The 15,613-nt window shown below is 39.3% G+C and overlaps 2 protein-coding genes across 2 annotated transcripts; both read right to left on the reverse strand.

The window, feature by feature from the left end:
- Window positions 1-6,805: 6,805 nt before the first annotated feature.
- LOC133732852 (G-type lectin S-receptor-like serine/threonine-protein kinase B120) lies at window positions 6,806-7,610 on the reverse strand. The gene is made up of 2 exons (XM_062160455.1): window positions 6,995-7,610; window positions 6,806-6,876 (listed from the first exon to the last, which is right to left on the reverse strand). The coding sequence occupies exons 1-2, from the start codon at window positions 7,608-7,610 to the stop codon at window positions 6,806-6,808; spliced, it is 687 nt and encodes a 228-aa protein (XP_062016439.1).
- A 371-nt stretch (window positions 7,611-7,981) lies between these two features.
- Window positions 7,982-10,354, reverse strand: LOC133732860 (cysteine-rich receptor-like protein kinase 44). The gene is made up of 7 exons (XM_062160465.1): window positions 10,201-10,354; window positions 9,993-10,146; window positions 9,748-9,901; window positions 9,440-9,650; window positions 9,108-9,345; window positions 8,869-9,019; window positions 7,982-8,672 (listed from the first exon to the last, which is right to left on the reverse strand). Exons 1-7 carry the CDS (start codon window positions 10,352-10,354, stop codon window positions 8,367-8,369), a joined length of 1,368 nt encoding a protein of 455 aa, XP_062016449.1. The 3' UTR covers window positions 7,982-8,366.
- Between the last annotated feature and the right edge of the window lie 5,259 nt (window positions 10,355-15,613).

The following is a 15,613-nucleotide window of genomic DNA, read 5'->3' on the forward strand; positions in this document are numbered from 1 at the left end:
CCCCCAAACTAAAGTATCTACTGCATGAGCATCCATTGATATAGGAATTTTTTGTTAACTTGTGCACAAATGCACATAAGCCTGAGAGTGGTAGTTGAAGCAAATGTGAAAAATTCCAAGCTTCACCTTCAATATAATCACCAATAGGACCGGAACACTTATGTGTTAAAAAACCAGGTTCTTTGGTGGCTGGAAGAGTGGTATCTTCATTTCCCTGCAGCATATGAATTACATATGACATTGTTGGCGATCGATCAGCTGGAGCTTTTCGAACACATTAAAGCCCTATATTGATACAGCTCAAAGCATCATGTGAGCGGCATGCTTTCCTTACTGATGCATCAATTACCTCCATTCCTCTGCCCTCTTTCCATAAGTCCCATGCCTCAGAACAAATAAAGCCATCAATCTTGGACTATGCATGAATAATCACCTACTGTTGAAGGATATTGACACTTAGTGTGCCTAGTCAAACTAGGAGTAGCAATAGGAGAGAAGGTTCTAGATTTCCCAATCCTACACGGATTAGTATTCCATGTAACATTAGAACTAGTACTTTGTAAATCCCTATATAAAGGGCTCCTATTCTCAATAATATGATTTACATTCTCCCTACAATTCTCTCTACATTCTCTCTCGAATCTATTTTACTTAAACACGTTATCAGCACGACTCTAGCCAAAAAGCAAAAAACCACAAAACAAAACCCAAGATCTTCCTTTACCAAAATTCTGCCGCAAGCACTTGCCTGCAGCCTTCTGCCTACCTGCGTGCCTACTACCCCAGCAGCCCCTAGCCCGTGCTAGCCGAGCCTCCGCCGCACCTGCCCCGCGCGCGCCCCGCGCAACGCGCCCCTGCGCTCGTCTGCTTACCAGCGCGCCCGTGCGCCTGCAGCCCTGCTGCCTGCCCTGCCAGCTCGCCCCTGCGTCCGCAGCTGCCTGCTTGCGTGCCCGTGCACCTGCAGCCTTGCCTCAAGCTGTTAGCCTGCAGCTGCTCCTGCAGCCCTCTCGGCCCTGCCTCATCCTGCATTCTTCGGCAGCAACTAAAATCCTTAACTGCCATCACCACCGCAGCCCCTGCTGTCCCGCATCCGCTGCACGCCTCTACTTAGATTACTTCGCCCCATCACGCCTGCATCGACACGCGCGTGATTCAAAACCAACAAGTAAGTATCCAAAAGATATGTTTCCTGGAGAGCTAGAATGCCTCGTGGATAGTGCAACTACACATACTATCCTTCGAAATAGACAGCTATTTCTATGGATGACACCATCTCGATCTTCCGTGACTACGATGGCTGGATCATCTCGATTGATCCATGGTCGAGGACCAGCCCAATTTATGTTGCCAAATGGCACGAGTTTAAATGTCACCGAAGCTCTTTATGCTCCTAGGGCAGGAAGAAACCTATTAAGCTTCAAAGATATAAGAGCCAATGGTTTTCATGTGGAAACACATTGTGAGAATGGACAAGAGTTCCTTTGCATCACCTCTAATGACTACGGACATAAAAGAGTCTTAGAGAAACTTATGTGTCGCTCTAGTGGGTTGTATGCAACCACTATTCGAGTAATTGAATCCAATCATGTTATGAGAGATGATTTATGGGATTCTGACACATATAGGCTTTGGCACGACCGTTTGGGACATCCAGGTCGTGATATGATGATCCGTATATTAAAGACTTCACACGGACATCCATTTTTCAGAACGAAAAGCAGTAAAACTCGGTTTTTGGACACCGAAGGAGCCCCTGCGCCTCACGGCGCCTTTCACCCCCAAATCCGGCCATCCTTGGCCGGCGCCGCCATCCCCCTGCGGCCTCAGGGTGGCATTGACGCCACCAAGGCTCCTGTGACTCCAATTTTTACTTCTAAAGTCAATTGTGACTTCGTGGCTCAACCAAAATCCTCATTGGTTGTTTCTAAAGCCCATCATTCATTCTGCAAAGCCTGCTCTTTAGCAAAATTAGGATCGAGACCATCCTATGCAAAGGACACTAAAGAAAATATACCATTCTTGCAAAGAATCCAAGGTGATATTTGTGGACCTATTCAACCACCATGCGGACCATTTAGATATTTTATGGTGTTGGTTGATGCATCGACACGCTGGTCACATGTCATGCTATTGTCCACTAGGAACGCTGCATTTGCTAAACTCCTAGCACAAATTATTAAGTTAAGGGCTCACCACCCTGATCATCCTATTAAGTCTATAAGGTTAGACAATGCTGGGGAGTTTACATCAAAAACTTTTGATGATTATTACATGTCCATTGGGATTGAAGTTGAACATCCAGTTCCTCATGTTCACACCCAAAATGGTCTCGCAGAAGCCGCCATTAAACGACTACAAATGGTCGCTAGGGCATTGGTAATGCGCACCAATCTCCCTATTTCTGCTTGGGGCTATGCAATATTGCATGCAGCTGTGCTTATTCGTCTGAGGCCCACTGCCACTCAACCATTTTCTGCGTCCCAGATGGTGACTGGGTATGAGCCTAATGTCTCACACTTACGCATATTTGGGTGTGTAGTTTATGTGCCTATTGCGCCGCCACAGCGCACCAAAATGGGCCCTCAACGACGATTAGGCATTTATGTTGGATATGATTCTCCAACAATTGTCCGCTACTTAGAACCCTTGCCAGGCGATCTCTTTACCGCAAGATTTGCGGATTGTCACTTCGATGAGACAATCTTCCCGTCGTTAGGGGGAGATAAGAACATCAATGTTCAACAGGAACGACCGGAATTGTCGTGGTCTGTCCCCACTCTGTCTCATCTTGATCCCCGAACCGCACAGTCCGAAATTGAAGTGCGGAGAATTCTCGATCTTCAGAACGTAGCAGAATCGATGCCTGATGCGTTTTCTGATATCGCTAAAGTGACGAGATCACACATACCTGCTGCAAACGTGCCTGCAAGGATTGATGTCCCTAAAATTAGAGGACCTGACGCCATCTCAAGGGCAATTGAGCATGGCGCCAACGTCCCATCTCACAATGATGGTGACGTTGTGGCTAGGCCCATGGCTCCTGCCAGGAAGCGCAAGAGGCCTATAGGTTCGATGGATTCTCGCCCAAGAAAGAAAGCGAGTTTGGCACAGAATAATCCATTAATCATCGATGTGAATAATCCATCTCATGAGAATATTCCGGATTATGGTTATGTCCAAGAGACATCATTGGGGGACGCTCCAATGTCAGAACCAAATCCAGAGAATAGAGAGATCTCCATAAATTACACTAGTGTACATGAGATGATGGATAGAAATTCTATGGCAATTGATGATGCATTTGCATATCATATTGCAAAAGGAATTATAGAATATGATGATATCAAACCTCGCTCTGTTGAAGAATGTCAACGAAGAGCAGATTGGCCTAAATGGAAAGATGCGATCCAGGTTGAATTGGATTCACTAACAAAGAGACAGGTATTTGGGCCTATAACGCAGACACCCCCAGATGTAAAACCTGTTGGCCACAAATGGGTCTTTGTTAGAAAGCGTAATGAGAAAAATGAGGTGGTTAGATATAAAGCCCGCCTTGTGGCGCAAGGTTTCTCACAACGCCCTGGAATCGACTACGAGGAGACATATTCTCCCGTAATGGACGTTATAACGTTCCGCTACCTTGTCAGTTTGGTAGTTTCTGAAAAACTTAACATGCAGCTTATGGATGTGGTTACAGCATATCTCTATGGGGATCTAGATTCAGAGATATACATGAAGGTTCCAGATGGACTTCAATTACCCAAATCAAGTGGCTCTAAACCACGGAGCGCGTTTTCAATAATATTAAAACGCTCACTATATGGATTAAAACAATCCGGACGGATGTGGTATAACCGTCTAAGTGACTACTTGATTGGGAAGGGATATATTAATAACGAAATATGTCCATGCGTGTTCATTAAAAGAACAAGTTCCGGATTTGCAATCGTAGCAGTTTATGTCGATGACATGAACCTAATTGGAACTCTAGATGAGTTAAAGGAGACTGCTACATAGTTGAAATCCGAATTTGAGATGAAAGATCTTGGGAAAACACAGTTTTGTCTCGGTTTAGAACTCGAGCACCGTAGTGATGGGATTTTGATCCATCAGTCTGCATATACTCAGAAAATCCTAAGGCGCTTTAATGAAGATAAAGCAAAGCCTGTGAGTACTCCCATGATCGGTCGTAGTCTTGAGCCTGGAAAAGATCTGTTTCGCCCAAAGGATGAGGACGAAGAATCATTAGAGGCCGAAGTGTCCTATTTAAGTGCAATAGGCGCATTATTGTACTTAGCTCAATGCACAAGACCAGATATCTCATTCGCAGTGAACTTGTTAGCTCGACATAGCTCTGCGCCAACACGCCGCCATTGGATTGGCGTAAAGACAATCTTTCGATACCTAAGAGGTACGATTGATATGGGCCTATTTTATCCCTACAAAGAGAAGAGGAATGACGGAAGAATGGGATCGGACCCCATTAGGCATGGAGCCACCGTCCACCATGACAAAGTGACCGGCCATGTTGCCGCTAACGCCGCCACCACCACCAAGGGTGGCCGGCCTCACCCTATCCCCCTCCATCAAAACGACAAGTGATGTTTTGATGGGTTTTGCTGATGCAGGGTACCTCTCTGACACTCACAAAGGTCGCTCCCAAACGGGTTATGTCTTTACCATGGGAAGCACTGCGATATCTTGGAGGTCTACAAAACAGACCATTGTTGCTACTTCCTCAAATCATGCAGAGATTATTGCTCTACATGAAGCCGTACGTGAATGTATGTGGCTAAGGTCTATAATTAGACATATACAAGGAAGTTGTGGTTTGAAGTCTACCACGGATGAACCTACATGCATTTATGAGGATAATGCAGCTTGTATTGAGCAAATGAAGTTAGGTTTCATCAAGGGCGACAACACCAAGCATATATCGCCTAGGTTCTTTTATAATCAGCAACAACAATCACTTCTAAAGATTGAAGTAAATCAAATCCGATCAGATGATAATGTAGCGGACTTATTCACTAAGTCGTTACCTAAATCCACCTTCGAGAAACATGTGAAAAGCATCGGATTGAGAAAGTTATCCGAACTTCCATGATTGTAGCAATCAGGGGGAGATATCGACATCAGGGGGAGTTATGATGTCTACATGTTCGATCTCGAAGAGTAGAGGACGTGTTGTACTCTTTTTCTCCTCCTCGAGCGTATTTTTTCCCACATGGTTTTTTTTCACTCGAGCAAGGTTTTTAACGAGGCAACGGATGAAGCGTCACCACCAAGTTTGAGCGGCACAAGGGGGAGTGTTGAAGGAAAATCAGTTTTATGTGTGCCTTATCAAACTAGGAGTAGCAATAGGAGAGAAGGTTCTAGATTTCCCAATCCTACACGGATTAGTATTCCATGTAACATTAGAACTAGTACTTTGTAAATCCCTATATAAAGGGCTCCTATTCTCAATAATATGATTTACATTCTCCCTACAATTCTCTCTACATTCTCTCTCGAATCTATTTTACTTAAACACCTACTTAGATATGAAGCTACGTACAGTAATTAAGTGCAAGGCTTAAGAACAAACGAAATATAAACCAAGTTTTATACAACCTACCCATCCAGAAAGCGTAATTGAATGTTTAGAACGATAAAAAGAAGAGTTTTTCTTTCCACTAACGATCTCTAACAACAACGCTCCAGCGCTAAATACATCCGACTTCTCAGAGAAATAATCATAGCCTGCATACTCAGGTGACATATATCCACTACATGAATTTAGTGCCAGAGCAATGACCAATAACAATGATTGATTGCAAAAACATTATTTCTACATATTCCTCCTTTTCGATCTCTTTCTTTTTATGACTTTTAGACTATTTGCATATTTGTTTTTCTCATTTACTATTTTTCATCAAGGAAATTTGGGGCAACTAAAGTTTTCTTTCTTTACATTACTAGGAGTTAAATGTGTAGATTAGTATAGCGTATTTAAAAACAACTCTTCAATTGTTGTTTTGTTTAATCTAACATCGACAAAGTTTCTAGCTACGCCACTGCGTGTATCAAATAGACTTTGTCCAAACTTCGATTGGGTAAATACTCATAAATCAATATCATTTCCTCCTTGTCAATACAGCAACCCAAGAGCCTGACAAGATTGGTATGTTGGAGCTTGGCTATAAGCTTTCACTCATTCATGAACTCCTGATGTCCTTACCTGGACTTCTTTGATAGCCTTTTCATGGCTACTTCTTCATTCACTGGTAAAATACCCTGTAATAGAAGAAAACCCAAGGCAGAAAAATTATTAACTAGTGAAAAAGGAAATAATATTTTTCTTTTTTTTTCAAGGAAAGACAATGTAGTTAGTACTTAGTAGAAGGATGTTTCACCTTATAAACAGGGCCGGGTGTGTGTGTTTGGTGGGGTGGTAAGGCTTTGGTCTCCCATATGAGAGGTCAAGAGTTCGAGCCCCATCAAGGGTGGGAGTGGGAGTGGGGTTTAAAAAAAAAAAAAAAAAAAAACCTTATAAACAGGGCCAAATCCTCCTTCTCCAAGTTTATTAGCTTCAGAGAAGTCGTTTGTAGCAACTAAATATACTCTTTAAACTAAAGAGTGGTAGTTCTATAGCATGCAGCCTCACTATGGTCCCTGCAGTTTCATTATCATTGTTGAGCATTGTTTATTATTTATTTGTTTAGATTAGCACATGTATGTGTAAGATAGATACAGAGTCATAGAGGTACGTACCTTCCCTTTCCCCTAGTTTTCTTCCACAAGAAACAGCCAAAAATTATGGTAATCAACCCTGCTGTTGCTGGACTACTGCAATTACAAGAGACCTCTTCAAGGAACCACCAGGATCCTTAACACCTGCAGAAAAAGAATAGGATCTGAACTAATAATGAAAATAGCAAATAATGAAATCAAACATACCATCATCAGCAAAGACTCTGTTGGTCTCCTTGCCAATGTACAAAGTGCTTCTCACATAAGAAGCATTTTCCTTCCAGATAAAAAGCTGTCCAGGACCTTTTAGGATCAATGCCTAAGATGAACTTTCCAGGCTGTGGATCATGAAGTTCTGCCCAGGATGTAAAGCGCCTTTGTTGGCCAGTCTTTTTGTTCAAGCTAATCTTCATGCCAGGCAACATTGTATCCGAGGGATGATCGGAGCTCTCCCACAAGGCGTCTCCTCCAAATCTCAAAACAAGGTTTCCAGTATCCATTAGTAAACTTGTTGTGCCATTCCTTGCAGCAGCAGATACCGGTACATTAGATGACCAGACCTTAACTTTACGAGCCTCATCCAACACCACCAGATCTCCATCGTCACCAAGTGTGAAAACACCCGGAGAAGCAAGTGGGGATTCTCTGTTAGCAACCCATATTATTGCTGTGTTTGGGACTGTGTTGTACCATATACCAAGGAAGTAATTGGTAGAATGTTCAGGACTGAAAAAGCCTAATGCAAAGGTCTCAATGGAAGAAGTTAAGGTCTGGTTTGCATTGATAGATTTCTCTGGTACTAAGTTGTCCTGGCTGCTACAGAATGGAAAGATAACATATAATAGAAAGGTAACAAGATAAAGAAACAGCTCCCCCATTCAAAGACAGAGGGACAGAGATCGAAAGAAGAAAAAGAAGTAAGAAGAAGAATTTGATCTCTGAAACTAAAAAGATAAATGTGCCAAGTATAAATTTGTACTGACCATAGTATTGTGTTTCTTCCATTCAAAGCACACATCTCATATTCGGTCCAAATGTATCAATATATAGTGACAGAAACAAGCTAGGACAACATGAGTTGAATCGGCCAACTTACCAAATATAGTATGGATGATCATCTCACCTTGCCTTATAGGACAGAACACCAAATTAATTGATACCCCTTTCTTACAGTCAAAGCAGGGGAGCTTTTATATATCATCACTACTGTAATTCCAAGCTTCTAGCAAATAAATATTTTAACACATAATTTTCTCTTGTTGAATTCTTTCCAGAATTCCAGGGATATATAGTACTCCTCAAACCTTCTGGTGATATAGATCTGTTCATCTTACATTGTCAAGTCATCTGTGGACAAAATATCTCACAATATGCATATGCTTCTAAGCTTTTCATGACGGTATATACACGAGTATGATAATCCATTGTCAGTTAAATACATTCATGATTATATGTTTGAGCTTGCGACATCAAAAAATTTACATATTTGAGCTTGGCTTGTAAATGCACCTAAACCATTACAATGCAATAGTTAAAGTCAAATAAGAGCATACCATCGAAAACATCAGTACATATATCTGTGAAACCCAAGGTGTATTTTGCAAAAGGCTGTCCCACACAAGAACATAGAACCTTTATCGACCTTCGGGGATACTAATGGTGATTGCATTGTTGGAAAAATTGATAGATGCTGGACAGGAACCATGAGCACCGGAATTACTATGTGCTGTAAACGCAGGTTCTTTGGAGAGTGGAAGTGATGTGGATTCATTGCCCAACATGAGAATTACAGTAGCCATTGTTGGTCGATCAGCTGGATCTTCTTGAACGCACAAAAATGCTAAATGGATACACCTTAAAGCTTCATGAGGCACGCATGTTTCCCTCACAGACGCATCAATCACCTTCATTCCTCTACCTTCTTTCCATAATTTCCAAGCCTAAGATACACATAAACCAATCAATTTTGCATGACTTTTCAGTTATACTTGAACCTAATAAAGTTTGGTGGCAAAGCCGAGAAATAAGCTTTGTTGCTGCTTATAGATTCTAATTTTAACTTTTCATTGTTTCTTTTTCGAAGCAATAAAAGAATAAACAAGAATTTCAGTCCAAAATAGCTAGAGTTTCACTTACCCATCCTGCAAGAGTTAGTGGATGTTCAAAGCGATACAAAGCAGCATTTCTCTTCCCACTTACAATCTCCAACAGCAGCACTCCTAAGCTAAATACATCCGATTTTTCAGAGAAATGGCCAAAGCGTGCATACTCAGGTGACATGTAGCCGCTGCATAAATTAATGGTACATATAGATAAGCAACAGTAGTGATTTCATAACTTTTAACTGATTAAAAGCAAGTACTATAAATGCTTACTATGTTCCAACAATCCTTTTTGTATTTGCTTCAATTTGGTTTTTCTCGAAAATCTTTGCCATTCCAAAGTCTGAGATTTTGGGTTTCATTTCTTCATCCAATAGGACATTGCTTTCTTTGAGATCTCTGTGAATGATTTTCAATCTGGAGTGCTTGTGGATATAAAGTACTCCTTGAGCTATACCTTCTATAATTCGAAAGCGTTTACCCCAATCCAATTTTGTGTTTTCCATTGGATCTGTTTGGAAAAAGTATGAAGAAGAATGACTAACAATCATAAATAAATCATTATCATCACCAAAGAATTAATCTTAGAAGTAATGAGCGTATACCAAACAAAAATTTGTCCAAACTTCGATTGGGCATATACTCATAAACCAATATCATTTCCTCCTCTTCACTACAGCAACCCAAGAGCCTAACAAGATTGGTATGTTGGAGCTTGGCTATAAGCTTTAACTCATTAACGAATTCTTGATGTCCTTGCCCAGACTTCTTTGACAATCTTTTCATGGCTACTTCTTTATTTCTAGGCAAAATCCCCTGTGAAAGAAGAAGAATTCAACACAAAGAAGAAGAACATCATTTTTATCATATTTATGAAAACAGTTTACTTGCATATGAAGCACACAATTGTCACCTTATAAACAGGGCCAAATCCCCCCTCTCCAAGTTTATTAGCTTCACAGAAATTGTTTGTAGCAACTAATATACTCTTGAAGTTAAAAAGCGGTAATTCTGTATCATTTTCTCCATCTCCATCATTAAAACTAATTATGGTCTGACTACGCTTCCTGTTTCAATATACTTGTTAGAGCTTAGGTATACCTTGCACATGAATGTCTGGTGTAACAGAGAGAAACAGAGAGAGGTAGTAGTATATACCTTCCTTTTGCCAAACTTTTCCTCCATACATAGTATGAAATAAGTATTGTAAGCAATCCTGCTGTTACTGATACTATTACTATTACAATAGTGGGAGCGGCTGGAATACGCCCTACGTAGGGTGCGCCCTCGTGGGCCCGTCCCGCGTGGCTTGCTCACGTCCACACGATTTGAATTACAAGGGCAGTAGTGTAATTGCAAAGCTAACTTTCGTTATCAGTAAAATGGCTGCCGTTAGTGTAGAAAGCCGAGGGTATTAATGTAATATGCGAAACAAGGTAAAAAGAGCTAAGGCTCGTGTTATCATCTTCATCTTTCTTCATTTCTTGTTCACGAAGTGCCGGAATGCTTGCGAGGAACATGTGCGTGTGCGAACCTGTAGGTATACTGCTCCCTTAATCCAAGGCTCCCAGTTAGTTCGTCCCTTCAACCAACCTGTAGGTATATTGCTCCCCTTCAATACGATTCTACTTTATACAAACACCATCATATCTGCCATTTCCAAACTAAGTAGAAACAATTAAGTTTAATTCTTGTTTTGTCCAAAAAACAAACTCTGCTACTCTTCGATAATGCCCAGGTTTGTATCCCACTGCCCAAGTCGTGGAATTAACTTGACCAAGCACCGATTAGTGTTCTAGGACGAGGATCATCATCGGATATGAACCCAGAAAAGTCGTCGGCTACAACAGCCGCGTCGGCATCCGAAATCAACCAAAACACGATTGATCCAAACTTAATCTAATTTGAAAAATAATTATAGCACGACGTAGACTATAACACGATGAGTATTTTTCCTACCTCATGCAGCTCAATATGTCGCCAGAGCCGCCGAAGAATAGTCGGAGAGCCCGAAGCTTTCCGGCTTCGATTCTTCTTCCTCATCTGACGTATGGATGATCCAAGACCACCAGGTGGTTGAAGATGAAGAGAGGAGCCCAATGGCACCGGTTCTCCGCCGTTTCATCGCCGAACAGAGAAGTTCCGGCCGGGTCGTCCTCTTGGGTCGCCAAAACGGATCGCGTGTTCTGAGATTTTCGGGAGAGTTCTGGATCGTGCCATCTGATCTGGCCTTTATATAGTTCTCATTTAAATGATTTTAAACGGCTCTGATGAAGCGGTGGTTAATTTCAAAGGCTCAGATTGCACCGCAATAATTCTTTTTATTTAAAATAAATTTCCATAATTCCTAAATTTCAGAAATTCATAATAAATAGCTCGGTAATCCAAATAATTCCCCGAAAATTTCCACGAACTCGTTGTGTCGTGTACTTAACTATTGGACCCTTAAATTGAGGATTCCACCTTGTGAAAAGTTTCAAAAAATATTTCCGAACATCTTATTAATTTCTAAGATCGTAACATAATTCCTGAATGATTTGAACTTAGCTCAATAAATTCTTCGGGAAAAATTGTAGGCTAATTTAGAACTGACAATGTTAGTGCAGTGGCCAAGGCACAATGTAGGCATGGGCTGTTCAGAGTTCGAGCTTTCTCGTTCCCTTTTGTTTTTTTTGTTAATTTATTTATTTAATTTTTGTTCCATTTTTTTTTTTACCTCAAATTTTGTTGGTTGCCCAAAAGATTTGTTGGTTACTGTTTTAAACAGAACATGACATAAAAATAAATTGAAAAATGAATTGTTAATTAATTATTTAAACGGATGTTGACATGTTCATTATTTTTGTTCTAACCAACAAGGTCGAAGAAATTGAATTTATTAAAATCGACCGTTGGATGTTATCATAACAAGAACAAATGGTAATGGTCAAAATTTCAGCTATTTCCATCATCATTTGGGTCTTGATCTACTAGGTCAGCCCTAAAACCTAAATACCACATAAAACTAATATGCTCATAACCGCTCATTCGCAACTTCTTTTTTCAATCTGTCAGCTCTCACACTCTCTTGTGTATGAGCTATATCAACCAATATAAAAATTTTGAGAAGTTTATCTCCTCATGGTTTAGCTCCCCTTAGGGTTGACCACTTTGTTTGATGTCGAAACGACGACGGATCGGATTAATTTCTTCACATAGTACCTATTAATACGCTATAAATATATGGGTAATGTCAAATTATCGATTTCAAGTTTCAATTTTTTGCATCGCACAAAATCCTTATATGCCTATGCGGTTTAACTTGTTTATTAGTTGTATTAAAAAATATACCTTCCATGAGGAACAATATGGAGGAAATAGACTTTATCAAAATCGACCGTTGGATGTCATCATGATAAGGATATATAATTATGGTCAAAATTTCAGCTATTGTTGAAGTTGTTTGGGTCTCGATCTACTAGGTCAATCCTAAACCCTAAATATCATATAAGACTAATATGCTCATAACTGCTCACTCGCAACTTCTTTTTTCGATCTGTCAACTCTCACACTCTCGTGGCTATGACATATATCAACTAATATAAAATTTTTAGAAAGTTTATCTACTCGTGGTTAAGCTCCCCTTAGGGAGTTATAAGTGCATAAGTGGTTGACCGCTTTATTTGACATCTAAATGATGGCGGATCGGGTTAATTTTTTTACACAATACCTATTAATACGTTATAAATAGATGGGTAATGTCAAATTTATCGATTTCTAGTTTCGACTGTTTAGATTGCACAAAATCCTTATATGCCTACTAATGCGGTTTAACTAGTTTATTAGTTGTATTAAAAAACGGGGAATTTGATTCTATACCCAAATTGACACACCTCTTTTAGAATAAACCCAATCATAAGAGTGTTTTAATATACACCCAAATCAATTAATTTTTTTTATGCAAAATAAAAAAACCTATTAAATAGAATAAATAATAAAACTCAATGTTGTTAAGAATTACTAAAGCTGCCACTATTAAATAGGATTGATAATAAAATCTAGATTTGTTGTCGATGGAAGTCGATCATGAAACAGCTGCCCATAGACGTCGCCCAAAATTATTCAACCCTTGATTTCAGCAATTGAAAATTCTCCTCTGGGTTGGAGGTTACGTAATCTCCATATTGAAGAGTCTAATCTGTACATTCAAAGCCGGTGTCAATATCTCTACAAGCTTGTGATATAAATGGATTGCGCAATTAGAGGTTGGTGGGTTGCTTGTGTTCGACAGCATATCCGATTGGTACGGTTGATGAGTATTGTGGTTGCTACCTATTCAAAAGGTGTGTGTGCTCCTGACGAAGAGGTATTTGTTTTGTGATGGTTCTAGGTTTTTGCTATTGAGTAGGTATGATAGACTATACAAGTTCTTTATTGCAGGTTTTTGTTTCATCTTCTTGTTTATCAATAGATACTACAAGTTAATTTTGATGGCTAAAGAGTACACCCACCTGGAATTTAGGTGCGACCTTCTCAAGTTTGGACGTGTTATGACCGACGAGGTAAGGGCAGATATTACTGAAGTGAAGCTTGATCTGATAGAGTCCACACCGTTCAGGGATTTGTTTAGAGCTTTTTATGAGTGGCAAATAATAGACTCTGCTTGTAGGAAGTCTAATAGTGACATCGTTTCTCTTTTAAAATGCTTTGACAAGGAAAAAAACTCGTTTCAGTTTGGGGAAATTACTGGTACCATATCTGTAGGTGACATTCCAGAACTATTTGGTTTGAATATTGAAGGTCGTGAGATCAACCTTAACCAGAAGAAGAGAAAAGGGGATTCTTACTTCATTAAAAGACGATTCCCTGGAGTGAAAAGGTTGTCCAAGGTGATCCTGGAGCAACTAATCAAAGATGTATCTAACACTATTACGCTTGGCATTTTTGAAAGATAAGGGTAAATCAATTATTAAGAGCAAGATGATATGGAAACATGTGAAAAGAGAAGGGCAAGTGAGTCTATTTACGTTCAATGTATCAAACAAAGACAGGGACTTTCTTACCTGGTTGGGAAGGAATAATGTTCATCATTTCCCTATTATTTCAAGCAAGGAATGTCCTAAACAAGATCCTTCCAGGTAATTATCTTGTTCCTTACTATCAGCACTCCTAATATGTGTGTGTATGAGCTTATTCATTTGTTTTCTAATGTACAGTGTGGACAGCGGGATTGCTGTGACGTACATTATCAAGCGATTATCAGAAGGTCTTGAATTAGAGTCTACCTTTAAAAAAGGTGCCATGACTCAGCAGAGAGCACATGTTTTGGGAAGGTTCTTAAGTGACAACAATGACGGTTAGGCTCATCTTTGTGAAAGGAGTTTGGGAGGGACAAGAATGCCATTTGGAAGGCCTTTTATCAGTTTTTATGTCTTTTCTGGAATGTTAATGATTGTGGATGCTTAAAGTGATCTTATATGTATTTTTTTGCAATGTTTGAGAATTTGTATGATTAAAGTGTGTTTCTTAAAACACGATGGATCGTGTGGAAATCATTTTATTTCTGAATAAATTTTTTTTTATGCACAATTAAACAGGGTTAATGGGGTGAATAGGGTTGTCTTTACGTTGGAGGCAATATTATGGGAAAGTCTGGTAGTTTGTGATTTCCCCTGGGCATAAGGGGGGAGGGTCGTGAAGTAGTTTCATATAGTATAGGTAGCAAAATGCATTTCCTGAAACCGGAGTTATATGTGCATAAGGCATTCGCTGGACGATTTACGTACAAATTGTGAACTTTCTGGATAATAGGTACCTAAATTAGTTGCGTATATTAAAACCCACTAGATGTTAAACACCTGAATGGTAGGCAAATTTATTCAATATTACCTAGGGTTTATGCTACCAAAGTTAGTCAATATATGTAGCACCTGAATAGTAGACAAAATTATGCAATTTTACCTACGGTTTACTGTACCTAAGTTATTCCCTGATTGATAGACACAAAATGTAAACTCATAAATGATAGGTATCTAAATCACTTGCGAATGTGAAAACTCATACGATATTTGACACCTGCACGATAGGAAAAAGTACACAATTCTACCTATGGTTCATCTAGAGATACCCAAAGTAGCAAGTGAACGAACTGTGTATTGAGTGGTGACGTGTGAGAGTACGTATTTCATAAAACTTAACTAATGGAATACAACAACACAACTAAAACACATAACTTCCATATTAATAGCTGAAATTTCATACGAGACAAAAGACAAAAGGATGTTTAATCACTACATGATAGGAATACCTCCACAAAAGGATGTTTAATCAGATTGAGAAATCTACGCAATCTAATAGGAATATCTACACAACCACATCTACTTTAAAATAGCAAATATAAAGATTAAATCTGAAAGGAAGAGATATACAATAATTAAGGCAATTAATCTTTTTAAATAAGGAATATCTCCACAAACATATCTCCTAAAATATGGCATCAGTTACATACAATAATTAAGGTATTAATCACGTTGACATATTTAATAATAGGATTATCTACACAAACATATCTACTAAAAAATGGCAAATATATAGGTCAAATCAGAAAGGAAGAGATATACAATAATTAAGGCAATTAATCGTTTTTAAATCAGGAAAAATAAATTGATGGTATTAAATTCTAATTTGTGTTTATAACTGATACCATATTCAAATTCAATTCAAATTCAAAAAAAAAAAAAAAAAACACCTATATTTGAGGAATATTTTCCTTCTTCGACGAGAAGGGTAAAATAGTCAAA

This window comes from Rosa rugosa, chromosome 1 (assembly GCF_958449725.1).
Source record: "Rosa rugosa chromosome 1, drRosRugo1.1, whole genome shotgun sequence".
Classification (NCBI taxonomy): Eukaryota; Viridiplantae; Streptophyta; class Magnoliopsida; order Rosales; family Rosaceae; genus Rosa; species Rosa rugosa.